Source organism: Crocuta crocuta, unplaced genomic scaffold (assembly GCF_008692635.1).
Source record: "Crocuta crocuta isolate KB4526 unplaced genomic scaffold, BGI_CrCroc_1.0 scaffold186, whole genome shotgun sequence".
Lineage (NCBI taxonomy): Eukaryota > Metazoa > Chordata > Mammalia > Carnivora > Hyaenidae > Crocuta > Crocuta crocuta.
The window spans coordinates 1,994,333-2,010,543 of record NW_027551569.1 but is presented as its reverse complement, the minus strand read 5'-3'; the positions used below and the strand labels follow the sequence as shown (position 1 = coordinate 2,010,543).

At 38.6% G+C, this 16,211-nt stretch overlaps 1 protein-coding gene across 1 annotated transcript; it reads right to left on the bottom strand.

The window, feature by feature from the left end:
* Positions 1–3,228: 3,228 nt before the first annotated feature.
* Positions 3,229–12,167, bottom strand: DIO2 (iodothyronine deiodinase 2). The gene is given in 3 exon segments (XM_077750712.1): positions 3,229–3,251; positions 3,254–3,824; positions 11,903–12,167. Coding segments are annotated over 3 exon segments (816 nt in total). The 5' UTR covers positions 12,125–12,167.
* Positions 12,168–16,211: the final 4,044 nt, after the last annotated feature.

Here is a 16,211-nt window from a genome sequence, read left to right as displayed (position 1 = left end):
TTTAATATCTATACCAAACATTTCTACATTATTGTGCAGGCATCTCATTCATGCCCATTCAAGAAAGTCTTTGTTGATTCCACTAATATTTCCTCTAAGCAATAAAGTAAGTTTGAATAGTTCCAAGACATAAGTCTTTCAAACACTAAATGTTTGAGTAAATCCAGATGCTATGATAGTATCTAAAATTGCTTGGAAACTATTTCAATAATAGAGAAGCTAATTCAGTTTAAAAGGCTAAACTGATAGCTCCATGTAAACACAGCCTATGGGGGGCGGGGGGCGGCGGGAATGTTTAGGTACTAAGAAGAATTCCAAGTTTATACATATACATACATATATGTATGTATGTATGCATGTATATGTATAAACTACAATTGTTCAAAGGAACATACTTTATAAAAGATAAGATAGGTAGTATGGGTAGTGACAATCTAACAGTTTCTCTGAGCATACCAGCTAAGCAGTGATTCTCCTCTACCTCAAATAATAAGTTCTTGCTATGTCATAAAAGATACATCTTAGGAAATCATAAAAAATCATGTTGAGATAAATAGGAAATAGGTTACATAACTCTGATAAAACCAAGCCATTCTACATACTGTAGGATTCCTGAGCTTTGTCAATTCACTTTCTTCATTGGCCCCTAACTGCCTTTCTTCCAGAAAGTCTTCTATGTTCTTCTATTGAACATATCTTTTTCCCTGATATTCAGCCTATGCCTTTGTATATTGACTTCCACTGCTTCATTTCCCCATTGGAGTATCCTCATGGAGAGGAATTGCACACACACAACCTTCTCTTTCCTTAAAAAATATATCACGACTGGGTGCTTTTTCCATCATCCTTTTACCCAGACAACTAGCACTGCCTTAGCCAAATCTCATCCCCCCACCAGCTTCTCTAACATCCTGTTCCATTATTGTACATGTAGAACAAAGGGGAAGTTTAAGGACAACAGGGTGAGTGTGCTGCAACCAAGTTTTCATTTTACTTTTCCAGGAGACCGCATAATCTTAACACCATTTAAAAGATAAAACACAATGGGGCCAACGGGTTATTCTTGAGTATAGGGTTTAACAATTGAGATCTGAAATGATCTATTCTCCATGTGATTTTCCAGAAATCTAGTAGATGATGCCACATTTTCAAAATTTGCTTTGTTTCTTTGTGGATGTGTTTTATAGGCTTTAAGTCACTGGAAAGCTTAAATGTTGGTATAAAAAACAATAGTCACTTAAAATAGTGCATTAATATCTAAATTATAAACTAGTGATATGACTGATAAATCGCTCCAGCTTTTTTTTTAAATGTGCTTTTGGTTCTTACACACTCAGTTCCCACCTTTTACTTATTTCAGGCAACTAGTTCCAGAAGATATTTTCAACTTGAGATTTTTTTCTATTACTTTTATGATTCAGTTATTAATGGAATGGTCATAAGACCCTTTGATTGTACATATCAATACAACCATATATTGTGATTTGACAGCATCCTCAAATTTACAGTAAAAAATTTATGCTATGAAATTAGTTGGTATATTATTTGGGGGTTATGATATTTAGCTATTACTTATATTACAGGTAAAACTATAGTATCTTTATTTTAAAGATAAATATGGTTTGTGTGTATATATATATACACACATATATGTGTGTGTGAATATATATGTGTGTATATATACATATATATATCATTATAATAATGTACAGTCAAGGCCTTAGATTACTAGACCTCAGCTAATTGGGGCAAATGAAGACCCCAATCCAAATTCAAATGTAAATGGGAATTACATTTCACCAAATCCCATGCCACTGAGGATTCCCTTATATCAAAGCCTCCAAATTACTAATGAGAATGGCCTCAAACTAACTTTGCTTTCCTCTATTTTGCAACTGAAGAAATCTTGTTTGTTTGCACCTATTATTTATTATAGTTCACTTACTTTGGGAGAACAGTGCCACAGCTGAAGAGCCAGGGCTCCTACCTCCCATAGCAGCTAAAATATATTTTATTTATATATAAATAGAGAGAGCTGAGTCCAGCTCAGCATTAGAGAACACCATTATGGAGACTAAGACCAAGAATGAATGGGGCTACATCATACTTGTATGAATGGAGAGGGACAGACCCAGTACCACTGAACCTATTGGTTTTACATTTAATCAGTATCATGGGGTATAATTAATCAACTGAAAATATACATACCACAAACATGTTTCAAAAAGTAATTATTTCTACCAAAAAAATTCTCATAATTACAAATAACGAAGTGTGGGTTTTTCCCCCTTTCAATCCCCCTTTCTCCCTTAGTCCAGGAGTATATGATAAATACATTGATTTCATATGTATATTCTCAATGCTAATTTTAGTTGAGCTGCTTCTTTTTCTGGCCCATGTATGTTTTATGTTTCTATGTATGTTTTATGTTTCCATGTTTCTATGGCTAACCAATTAGTCCCACTCTCTATAGCTTCAAAGTGAAACTTTGTGAAGCCTCCTCATCTTTCTGCCTCCTTTCCTAGCTTGTCAATTTGATTTTCTTCTTGTGTTTTCCCACCTGTCAAGAAAGTAACCCTCAGATTTAAGATAATCATCCTAACCCTCCAGGGATCATTCCTGATATCTACCAATACACCTTTGAGTTCTGGAATATTTCGACTGGCATAGAGCACCACATGGCTAGAAACTAGAACAGCAGAAAGTATTCAAACATTGTTAAACATGAAAGCCCCAAGCACATTGACTGGGCTCAAGGATACATTATAAGTAAATATTGGGGAATTTTCCAGTTGGGCTCTATCCATGTTGAGTAAAGCCTAGGCAATACCCCTTATACTAACAAGGACAATAGTTCCCTAACATAGTAGTTATTCAGGCAAGTGTGTTCTTCAGGTCCCAAAGCTTCCATCAGCTGTATTATTTCCTTCCCAAGGCAGATGAACACATGTTGAAACAGAGTTTCTTCCTCTCCATCTTGGGATCTTTTTACTCAGAGCTTTACACTATGAAGAGATGTGATGGGGCTACTATTTAGCCAAATGCCATTTGAGTGGTAAAAGAAGTATGGAGATGTTAGAGGCTTATGTTCTTCTGACACATCAATTCCTGTCTTCAGGGAGACAATGAGACTCAGTTGAAATAGTGGATTCAGTTCCTAGTTTCCTTTCCTTTACATGATTAAAAAAAAAAAAACAAAAACCACAAACCTCTTTTACAATCATACCTTTAACCAGCTAATCTAGATTTCATCTTTTGCTGAAATTCTTCTCCAGCCAACGCCGGACTTCTTGAAGGTTGTAGTAGAAGGGCCCCTTTCCTCCCAGATAAGCAATTTTCTGTCTCTGCACAATACACACACGTTCAAAGGCTACCCCATAAGCTACATTGGCATTATTGTCCATGCGATCAGCCACAACACGGCACTGGGGCGGCAAGGAGAAATGCTCCAGAAGCTGGTGGGCTGCTGCACATCGGTCTTCTTGGTTCCGGTGCTTCTTCACTTCAAAAGACAAAGAAGAATCACCAGGCACTGCCCAACCATCTGAAGGATGAGCCTCATCAATGTAGACCAACAGGAAGTCAGCCACTGATGAGAACTCTTCCACCAGTTTGCTGAAGGCTGGCAGCTGGCTAGTAAAAGGAGGTCAAGTGGCTGAGCCGAAATTGACCACTAGTGGGCGCTCAGGGCTGGCAAAGTCAAGAAGGTGGCACTCGGCTCCATCCACTATCTTCACCTGGGCACCATTTCTACTATTGTCTCCTCCTTCAGAATTAGAGACATGCACCACACTGGAATTGGGGGCATCTTCACCCAATTTTACCTGGTGGTGAAAAAAAGAAAAAGGGAAGGAATACCATATGAAATGCATTGTCACTCCAATTCACTCCATACAAAAACAATTGGCTCTAATGCAACGTGGTATTTCCTTCATAGGATATGATAAACATATATTGATCTGAGTAAAGAGGCATCATGGCTGATAATGTAAAGAAAGGCCCTAAAGAGTAAAAGTCTTTTTCATTCTGTATAGTCACTGAAGGTAATTACTTTCATCATTGAAGGCACCAGTTAACTCTCTTCATAATTACATTGAGGCTGGTATTCTTTACGCGCTTACTTTGCTGTCAATGCTTAGCACACATTATACAACAAATGATTAATTGACTTCATTTTAAAAGTTAAAAGTGAATGGTCTACTTTAAGTGAAATTGTCAGAGCAATGGGGGTTAGATACCTCTTTTTTGTATTCCCACTTCTGAATTCCAGAATACTCAGGAAAGACCTTTATATTCTTGCATGTTAATTTACTTTATCTCCACCAATGGACAATAATACCAATGGGCTCAATTCTTGGCCAGAGCTAGAAAACCTGAGGTCCGCCATTCACTAGACGGGCTACTCCCACTTCACCTCTTCAGTGCTCTAGTTTTCCCATCTGTAAAATGCTGATGATAATAATGCCTGTGTTCCTCAGACAGTTATAAGGTCTACACTATAAGGAAAGGAGCCTTGTACACTATAAGTCATTGTGTGGGTATAGGTTCCATTATTCAATGCCACCCAGACATGTGAAACAGCATATCACCTTTCTGAAAAATTCTGTGTTAAAATAAAAGAGATTATCCTTAGAAGTAATTTGAGATCTTCTGAGGACAATGTCCTTCCTAGAGATATCTCAAGCTGCTGCTTACTTTTGAGTTCCCATAACCCAAAAGTAATGGAAACAGGTTCATTTCCATTAAACAAATGAAATGACAAAAACATACAATTATTCCAGAATTCTTTTCTCATTTTTCATGTGTTTTTGTTTTGTTTTCCTGTTTTTATCTAGGAAATCCCAGACCGTTTACTTTTCCATCATACCTTCTATTAACAAGCTTCTCTGACTTATACAATACTCAGGCAGGTATGGAAGAAGGTATAGAAGAAAAATGTCCCACGTGCCCCTTTGCAAGTGGTTTAAATAGCTGAACACAGAATGAAGGAAAGTTTGCTGGCCTTTGGATCTATAATTGATAATAAAAAGCTGGCAACATAAAAGAACCAATTACTTCAGTTTGAATTAACAAAATCAGATCTTCCCCTAGAATGGTTTAATCAAAACCAATAACATTAGGGACAACTTACGACAGCCCAATTGATTTTTATAGGCTATACTTAATATTACAAAACACTTCCAACTGGATCGACTTATTTCCCTCATATAAATACAGCCACATATAACACTGCTAGTAATTGAAGTCACTTAGAAGTAAATTGTTAAAGACTCAACAATCCAAACTGATGTAAAATACTCAAGGGCTTTTATTCAGAAGCTTCTATCTAATGTGAATGCATAACTTATTTTAACTGTAGAAAAGAAGTAAAGAAGTTCTTTCTCTCCCTTCTGAAAAACACTAGCAATGCAGATTTGAAACAATACTATTAGTTTTCTAAAAAATCTTAAAATAACAATCTTCTTTCTTAGAAAAGGAAGCTGTTGGTATGATTTAAATAAGTACATTTGTCTTTAGTTACTATCAGGGAGAAAGTTACTTTGTTTATATTGATTTTCTTGGTTAATTTACAAGTTACCCTAGATAGAGAAATCTTATAAACCACCTTCAGCTGGGTTATAATAATAACACCTCACTCTTCTCTGAGGTATGAAAATATACTTAAAATTTAAAGATATACACTTTATAGGTATTATGTACCTTTTAATCTATGGGTTCTTATTCTACTTCTTTGTAGATCTGGGGAATAGATAGCATTACCACTACCATCTCGTAAGATTTTTCCCACTTAAATTATCAGTAACAGCTCTAGAAGGGTTGTTTTCAATGATATTGTGTTGTGTTCCTCAATATACTGTGATATAAAAGATCTGAATGCATTCACTTAAATCCATTAAATGTTGTAGGGACTTCCTGTGAAGTGAACAACCCATTCACAGAAGAAAAGTCATCTCTGGACTACAGACTTGTAGGTTCTTGGTAGGTGGAAACAACCATCTGCATTTTGGAGTCATGTTAAAGACCTCTGATGCCTCTGACTCTTACCCAAACAGAAGAGCTGATTTTGCATTATTCCTGATCATTCAACTGAATAATCTCATCTGATGCTTCAGTCACAGGTGGCTCTCATATTACCTGTAGTTAATTTTCTAAGAAGACGAAAGCACCTTCTCCTTCCTTTTAGTGACAATGTCTATAGTTCAGCCATGTAATTCTTTTCAAAATACAGACCAGTCTACCTTAGGAAATTTCAAACAAGTATTATACTGTCACTCTAAAATTAAAAATTAGAAAAGTTACCAAATACATAATCCCTGTGTTTGTGTGTGTGTGTAGTGCCAAGGGCAGCACTGGCATTTTATTAAGCAGGAATTTTGTTGAATGACTTACTGAATGAATGATAGCTATTATAATCCTAGAGGTAGGGATCAGTAAAGAGTATTGCACTTAATAACAACCTAGACCTGCAATGAAAATAATTATGTTTGGGTGATGGATATGCTCACTGAGTCTGATAATTCAGAAATGTGAATCCTGGGGCCCTATTGTAGAGTTCTGCCATAATCAACACCAAACACTGTTGATCTGTTCTTGATTATCTTGGCTGGCCAATGTATGAAATGAAAGTAGCCAATTCTTTTTATTTTGCTCTGCAGCCATGGGGCCCTACTGTAGATTGGAATGTCATAAACAGATATCCTGTTCATGAGGGTGAGTAGGTTAGAGAAAATTCATAGGTAAGACCAATGATATTAATAAAACTATGACGGGAAAAAACACAACCATTATTTGTGAGCCCCAGTGTGAGTAGACCAGTAGTCTACTTTTATAAACATCATATACTAATCATAAAACTTGTTCGTCTTTGCTAAAACCTGCTGATGACACTTTAGCAACAATAAAGAAAAGAAAGTTACAAATTTTAAAAAATGAAAGTTCACTTTAAACAAAAAAAATAAAATTTTAAAAGGATGTTATTGTCCTTTCTCAATTGCCATTTGAGACCAATCTCATTTCTCATCTTCCCATTTGATCTCCGTGAAAATTAAATTCCTATTATGACCAGAGTTTCAAATGGAGAATGTCTTGGTGTGCTCAGTTATATGCCCTGCTGAGATGGAATGGGAGAATCACCATTGTCTTCAATGATGGAAGATTCTTTGCTTTCCCCAGGAGCAAAGCATTCCTTGACAAAGAGCCAAAATGATGAAGAAAATAAAGTTGGTCCCATAATAACATTTAGGCTGCAGGAAAGAAGCTCAACAAAAACAAGCTATCCCCTGGTACTCCCAAACTTTGTTTTAATTTCCCACAGTGGCACAGAAAGTCTCCTGGCCACAAGTTACCTATCATCTTAATTTCTCCTTCTTAGAGGGTTTGTGTTTGGTTTTTGTCCTTAATGAGACATATTTGCCAAAGAGGCATTCAAAAGGCATTTTTTACTCTTGCGGAAGAGTAATTAGGTCGGTACCTCTTTCCCTGCCAGCATTAGCTGCTCTAAAGAGAACCCTGCCCAGTATTTAATGCCCAAACACAAGAAGCATCATTTCCACTAATTGGTCTTGAAGTTCCGATGTTCCCAAAGGGTCCCTTTATTTTGCAAGGATCAGAAAGGACATACGTAAAATGAAATATCGTCATCACTGACTTTATCTCTCTCATCTGCGCTATTACAGTTGTTCTTTCCTATGTTTGTGTAATCAACATCATCACAACACCAACAAGGAAGTAAATAAAAGGCTGCATTTTTAACACATGACCTCTCTAGGCAGAATGCAAATGTTGTGATAGCCATATTTATAAATATGAACAAGAGTGTAAATATATGGCATATAAATTTGATTCCTTTGATGACAGGATTCCTTTTACTGACAGTGTTCAGTGCATGGGGGAAAGGATAATACTGCTTTAGCAGGTGGACTGTGAAATGCAGGGCAAGAGAAAAAAAGAAACTTTCATCAAGCAGAAGCTAGAAATAGAGCATATACTACTAACCTTGTTTTTTTTGGAGGGGGGTTGTTTGTTTGTTTTTGTTTTTTTCCTTTCTCTTTTCCACAGCCTGAGGAAGGCTTCTGGACAAAACATTACCTCATCTCATGATAGGAAGTAAGGCAAATGATAAAAATGGGGGCTGGGTGTGTGACAGAACAATATTCACACATCCTTCTTGCTACCCAAAGCCCTAGAATGGCTTTATTAACCATCAAGAAATTTCAAATTCTTTGCCATAATGGCCTGGCTACATCAGTGTCCTTATAAACATGGGCAGACAATGATTAAATAGTGATTTACCCAGGTACATTCCAACTGGCCAAATAAACCAGAGTTGAAGAATGAACTACCAACTCTCTCCTCCAAGTTCTTCTCTTTTCAATTCATGCCCTGAAAACATAGCTCTAAGCTTTATCATTTCCTAGTGTTTTATCCAAGTGATGGACAAGCTTCCCTTGTGTTCTTTTGGGAAGGTTTCTCTCTTAAAAGGGCTATTTTCCATTGTCAAAAGACTTGAGGTGAATGAAGAGGAAGAGGAGGATGTTAGAGACCTTTTCAAAACCAAAATTACATGTTCAAATGAATATGTTTTCTGTGCTACTGCGATATTAACTGCATAGAAACTAAACTGCTTGTCAGCATCTATACTGTGTGTTTACTTTTACACTTCATTTAGGTAGGAGCCTGGCTCCCAGTCAGCAGAGTTTGCTTATTGGTTGGGTTTTCAAGTCTTGGAGCATGAGTACAAGGATGCAGTGTTAGATGCAATGACACAGATTAGGAAAACCTAAATAACAAACATCTGTTATTCACTTCTGTCTGTCACAAGTTTCTTCAGACTTTTTTTCCATCAAAACCCATGCATGGAAGTCCCTATAACCACGTGCAAATTATCTTTAAAGCTTTCCCTCTGGAATTAATTTTAAATCCCATTCAACATTTTAATGAAGAAGGGTTGTTTTATTTTGTTCTATTTTAATTTCTTTGTCACCTCCTAAAGGAGACAAACACAGGGATAACACTTTTACTGCCCTTGCTCTATCTCCCCAAATATCTGACCTTCAATGAGGAGAATTAGAAATTATGTGCCTTGTGTATGGCAGGTGTGCAAACCCTTCATTCCGGAAATCTCTGCTTCTGAGGGTGGAGGCCTTGAGGTAATGTAAGTCAGCATTGTGAAACACCATGGTGCCATCTCACACAGAACTTCCTCCAGTGTGGTTCTGGAAATGGCCGCACCCAAAACAGTGTCACAGATGAAAACAGCAGTCAGGGAAGTCATTCAACCTGTTTTAGAGATTCTGAGTGACCTTCAAATGCCATCACAGCCACCACCACCCTTGTCATATTTGAGAGACAGAAGGGGACCTAAATTCAGTGCAAGCTGTGTTCGCAATGTTTCTATTCATCGAATACCCAGTCTAGTCTTTTCTCTAGATATATAGGTTCCTGGTTTGCCTCTTCTCATGGTATCTATTACATAACTCATAAAAAGCAAACATAATAATGTCAGCTATGAACTTGGTCACTAATCAAATCGATAGAAAAAATATAGGAGAAGAATACATAAACCATATGCAAAAAAAGGGGGGAAAAAAAAAGAAAAATCACTTGTCCTCGCCAATTTCTTGGACTACAAGTAACAAAATATTGCTGCAGAATGGAACCCTATACATTAGTGGAAAAAATAAATAATAAAGTGTATTGAAGAGGCATTTGCTTGTTTTTCCCTTTTTATTTCAATAAGCTGCTTGATAGGAAAAACAATCTCACTCAATATTTGTGGGTAACAGCACAGCCCCCACATTTTATGTGAGATATCTGTGTAAGCATGTATGCATGTAAGTAAAATTCTCCTAAGCAGTGACTTTTCTTTTATAGGCAAATGTCAATTCTCTTTCAAAAAATTAAGAGTTGCGTATGCTGAGTTCAAGCCATTGGCATCACCATGTTGTCTTCCTAACACCTACAAAATACAGATGTAGTTGAGGGAACTTCCAATCATGATGTGCCTGATATACTGGTGCATTCTCCACCTTCTTTCAAACTCTTTACTCCCATATCAAAACATGAAAATTTCACATGCAGTAATACATTTGTGGGAATGAAATGGTCATCTGAGTATCTCTCTCCATCATCCCCCCTTTGCCCAACATAGATAATATAATGGAGATTATATGGTTAGAACTTTAAGCATTGTTTCATATTATCATAAAGGGATTTTCACTTACTAACAAGAGCTCTTACTATTCTCTGGCCTTTAGGACTCATGCAAGTTACTTTTGATAACAGAGACATGTGTTATAGCAAACCTTCCTGAATTCACAATGAATATTTCCTTCTTGAATACTTGTTTAATTTCCAGTGGAACAAACCTACTCCGGATTCTTTGTGACTAGAAGCTACTCCTTTTCCTTTCCTGGTACATAGATTTATTTTTCTAGGGTTTATTTATGGGGGACTCATTCCTTTCTTCCTCTTTGATTCTGAGTTTTCCTCCTGTTTCTGTGTGCTGTTTGTCTACAGTGTACCACTTCATTGGCTTCCATATGCCTCTCACACCCCCTTCCCTACCATCTTGAACAAGGTCCCCCAGTACAGCTGGGGAAAACCAAGACTGTCTACTTTGACAGCAACTACTGCCAAGTGAGTCCATTCTTCTCAAGCCCAGAGATCTTTAGGAGTCACGTGGGCAGAGGTGGCGGGGCCAACTGACAAAGGACCATGCCGAAATGCTCCTCTTTGGCCCTTGGGATTGGAGTTGAGGATGTCCTACCAACATCTCCAAGCAGCCAAAAGTCTGGAATGTCAGCAAGTCTCAGAAACAAAGATCAGATCACCAGCTCCGGTTTTGCGGAGCAGCCCTGGGACATGCGTTCTGCAGCTAAGTGAGGCCACTGCTCCAGTGCTCAAGACGTGTTATCACGGTTTTGAGACTGTAATGAACCATAGACTTATCTGTTCTTTCTAGGACAACTTACTTTACTTTTGAGAAAGCAAATGTGGTTTCCCTTACAAAGTCTGGATTTCTGACAGCCAGTTCACAGCTCTTTCTTTTGCAAATTGGTATCTGGTGACCCAGGACTCAGTGCCTGATAACTACTCCAAAAGGGTTCAAATCAAGTAAGTCATGGGGATGAAAAGTATAGCACAGGGAATACATTCAATAAGTTTGTAATAACCTTGTACGGTGACAGAAGGTGACCGTATTTATCATGGTGAACATTTCTTAATGTACATAATTGTCGAGTCACCATGCTGTACACCTGTACATCGTTTGTCAACTAACCTTTAAGTAAAACAATATCCACGTAGAGGATGACACGGCACCCAGGGCTGCTTTCATTAACTCTTACCTCTACCAGAAACAAGGGGGCTTTTATGCCAAATCTCACTAGCTGTGATCATTTTGTTAAGTCTTGCTGACTCTGAGGGTTCTGAGGAGCATTTCCTTTTTTCCCTTGCCCTTCAGTGCCCAGCACTGAACTGTCTTTCCTAGTGCACCTCAGCGTCTCATCAAGCAAAACATCAGAATCAACTCTGAGACAAGAGCAGGTTAAATACAGCAGTCTCCTCCCCTCCCCCAACATTTTCTGACTTTTCCCAAAGTTACTCAACTGGCACAAATACCTTCTCTTCCAAAACTGCAGCAAGACATTAATGGCTCTTATTAGAAAGCCTCCTTACTAGGTCACACACAGAGTCATTACAGCTTAATACCTGTCACCCCCAAATCTAACCTGCGTGACAGGTGTGGAAGGTGCAAGTAGGAGCTCCCTTGAGCGGAACCACCAGGAGCCCAAGTAGCGCTCCACAATCCCAGCCCGAAGCTCCCCAGGGCCTGCGGTCCCTCGCTCACCAGCCCCTGCCCCTACTGCCCAAGGGAGAAGCCCCTGTCGGGGCAGCTCACCTGCTTGTAGGCATCGAGGAGGAAGCTCTTCCAGATGCAGCGCATTCCCTCTGAGGTCAGCATGCGCCTCCACTCCCCGCGAGTGGACTTGGAGCGGCTCAGCAGCAGCACCACGTGCTTGAGGAGAATGACCGAGTCATAGAGTGCCAGGAAGAGGCAGTTGGAGAAAAAAACTGGCAGAATTTGCAGTGTGATCAGCAAGTCTACGCTGAGGATGCCCATCTTCTCTGCCTCCCAGTCAGTTCCCTTGTGCGCTCTGGTTCCCCTTCACCCTCTTATTTAAAAGGGGGGTGGTGATAGAGGGGGTGGGGGAGATAAAGGGGAAGGCCGGGTGGGGGGAGAANTAAGATGTTAAAAAAAAACAAAAAAAACCCACACACACAAACTGGCGTCCCCGTCCCTAATCCAGTCACCCCTCTCAGAGTCGGTGAAAGACAGGCAGCTCTACTTTCATTTCGAAGCACCTATGAGACTGTGGCAGAGATTGCAAAATTTCCTTTAGCTTTTCATTGTCTCTAATGTTCAGAAACGTAGCCCGTTTCTTTCTTGAATTGCCAGAGTTTTAAAAATGTGCTTGAAGGGTAGTTTTTCCTCTTTTTTACTCCGTTTTACACACACTTTCTGTTCTCCTTCTCCCAGCCTGTCTCTCTCTCCCTTCCCCAGGAGCGACTGACTCCTCTTTTCCTCACTCGCTCTGGCTTTTCCTTCGTGCTATCTGTCTGTGGTGCAAAGTGCCTCTCTCTCTCTCTCTCTCTCTCTCTCTCTCTGCAGCCCAGTGAGTCTCCCTGAAGCCTTTTATACATTCCCTGGCTAATTGCTGCAATAGAGAAATGAAAGCCTAATCTTGGTAAAGATCTTGACGTCATTGAGAAAGAGGGCTTTACTTTGGCCAGAACTGCAGTGAATAGAAAAGCAAAACTCGACAACTTTTTTTTTAGAAGGGGGGGGAGAGGGACAGTGGAATTTTGCTTTGTGATCTAAAGAGAGGGAGAGAGAGAGAAAAAATTATTACCTTTGCCAGTTTTCAGGAAATACTTCCAGACTTTGGGAAAAGTAATTTAATGTAATGTGCAGATTGATAGGGAAATACTCTCTCCTCTGATTATTATTATCATTCATTTATGAGGGATTTTGGAAAGAAAGGATTCTGGAAGGCAGGTAGAAAAAGAGGAAGAGTACTCATGAAAGGTCTCTGCTCTACTTGGAAGATGTAGATGCTTACATTTGGTCTTTATACCTTTCTGCTGTAACTGTCTCTCGTCAGATTTGTAACCTAAGTTTTTAAAATATTTTTGAGTCATGATCTTATTTAAGAAAATTCAAAGTGAGTTCTGAGGTGGAAACTTTTAAACTCTTTGAGTACCATCACAGCATTTCTCTAAAGCTTCTCACAGAAAATCAATACAAGTTTTCAGTTTTACTGAAATTTCCAATGCAAAAAAGAAGAAGAAGAAGAAGAAGAAGAAGAAGAAGAAGAAGAAGAAGAAGAAGAAAAAAAAGAAAGAAAGAAAGAGAGAGAGAGAGAGAAAGAGAGAAAGAGAGAAAGAAAGAAAGAAAGAAAGAAAGAAAGAAAGAAAGAAAGAAAGAAAGAAAGAAAGAAAGAAAGAAATCTTTCACACAGACATAAAAGTAGCTAGGTGATCAGAACTTTATTTGTTCCATTTTTCCTATATGCAGATTAAATTAAAACTTTCCATCAAATGGCATTAAGATTCCATAAGACTGAAAAATAAATTCTTTCTGAGAGTTCTTTAAATTCTGCACTTTCCTGTTTCTATTAACATAACCCCTAAGAGACCTGAAGCTTTAGGGACTCCTTTTTTCCTCACAAAACAAAACAAAAAACAACAACAACAACAAAAAACTAATTAAGTTTGCAGGTGGTTAGGAGAAGACTTTGAATTGGTTCAAGAGCCACAGTGAACATTGCTCACCTCTGCCATTAGTCTCCAAGAGCGATGGGTTTTTAGGCAGACAGTGATTTGGCAGAATGCCATGACCCCTGCCTCATTCTAGTTTTCCTTCCTCACTTACCTAACAGATCACCTTAGGAATTATGTTATCATAGAAGAAGTAGTAAGTAGAGACACTGGGATTGAGAAATCAAATTGAAACTGAAAACTAATTAGCTGACTTTTCTAAATACATACTGCTCTCATTAAGCATGAGCTAAGCAGGAGATGCAAACCTATGGGTCAGTTACATTTCTGTGTTTTGTCCCTGTGGCAAAACCCTGCAAGATCACAGAAATAATTTAAAAGCCTAGAGCAGGGGTCATGAATTGGTAGGCCAATGGGCCAAATTCTGTGCATATATGCATTTTATATGGTTGGCCTAGTGGTTTTTGCCTTAAAAAAATAATACAGTGAGAATGCTTTTAATTTTCACGAGGCCGGGGATTCCTGTCTGCCTTCTCTACTGCTGTCTTCCACCAGTTAGAACCATTCCTGGCACACAGTGAATTCAAGGTAGATGCACTAAAGGGACCAATGGGCAGGGTACGCATTACTCCACACTAGGGGGCACCATTCACATACAATATGATTTGACTGTGGTGCCCCAGAATTGTACACCCGGCTGGCCTTGGGGGTGGCCCTCCCCATGGACACAACCCTGGCCATTCCCTATCGTCTTAAAAACCTGATTCCTTCATCTTTCTCACCAGTTTAGCCCATTATGAATCTTGGATTTACATTCCATGGACTAAATTTTGAGGGAAGACTTCAGAGCTTAGAGGAATGAATATAAATCACATAGAAAAACACTTTTCCCATGACTAGTGTACATCGTTAGCAAAAGAATATTATTCACATACATGATATACATTTACTCCATTCATTCTCTCAATCTCCTCAAGATCCTTATTGAAGGAGGAAAAAGACAGAGGGAGATGACAACATGGTATTTTAACTAGTGTAGATGGGAAAGCTAAAGTGCCAGATGAAGCCCCGCTCCACAATGACAAAAACGTGGAGTCAGGAAATGACACTTCCACTCACTGCTCAAGCCTTAAAATCTCACCCCTTCTCAGACATTCATTTTGACCCGTTTGAATAAAAGTCGTGCCCACTTAAGGCAGAGACTTTAGCAGCCATAAACCAAATTTTCCTCACTTGTCATTTGCTTTCAAGGAGAAAGTTATGATTAGAAATGGCAAGTTAAGGAGGGGGATTGGTAAAAAATCAGAAAAATGCTATCTTTTTAAATGCAAAGTTCAAGCTACATCCAAACTACAAATGGTTATAAACCAGAATGACTTCTTTTTTCTTTTTCACTTTCCTTTCTCTGTCTTTCTCTCTTCCTTCCATCCAAAGACAGTTGTGTTTGAGGATTGTTTGTTTGTTTTTCTACAGAAGAACAAATAGACTCATAGCCAACCTGATTGTATCATTTCTTAGATTTCTTCCACCATTTTAAAAAATGAATGAATAAATGAAGCATAAAACCAAGAGCCATTCTTTTACCTATTAGACAATCTGTCCATTCCAGAAATTACATTTCTCCAAAGCTATGTTTTTACACATGGTTTGCTTGTTCTAATTATTAAGTTATTCATCACTTTAATTTTTCAAGTCATTTTATACCCTTGAAGTAACAAAAATAATGCATATAATGACAGACTATGATTTGTCCCGTTATATAGATGAGAGAAAGTGGATCATGAAGACCATAATCAAAGCTGATGTTAGGATATTTTCCCCAACACTGAACTTCACTTTTTTCTTACATAATGGTTTTGTGGGTCCTGGTCATACTCTGAAAATTGAAACCCTTGCCAAAAGTGGTTGTGCTAAATAATTTTGCCTTCTAAATTGCAAAGGATATCTGGGATTTCACATCTGTTTTTTTTTTTTTCATTGTTTTATTTATTTCTGAGAGAGAGAAAGAGAGAGAGAGAGAGAGAGAGCGTGCCAGCGTGAGCAGGGGAGGGTCAGAGAGAGAGGGAGATACAGAATCTGAAACAGACTCCAGGCTCTGAGCTGGCTGTCAGCACAGAGCCCGATGCGGAGCTCGAACCCACGAACCATGAAATCATGACCTGAGTCGAAGTCAGATGGTTAACCGACAGAGACACCCAGGCGCCTCTTCACATCTGTTTAATATTTCCCCAATTCAAGCTCCAGGTTTGGATTTCCTATGGTCATTTCAAAGGTTTGGATATCTTCTTGGCCATGTAAGCTTTCTTAGCAGTCAACATTGTAATGAGCTAATTGCAAACCAATGTGTGACATGTTGGTTGAATTTCTCCATACAATGGTGTGTACAGGTTTTAAATTCTAAACAGAGGCAGCCTGGAGCAAAAGGCTTT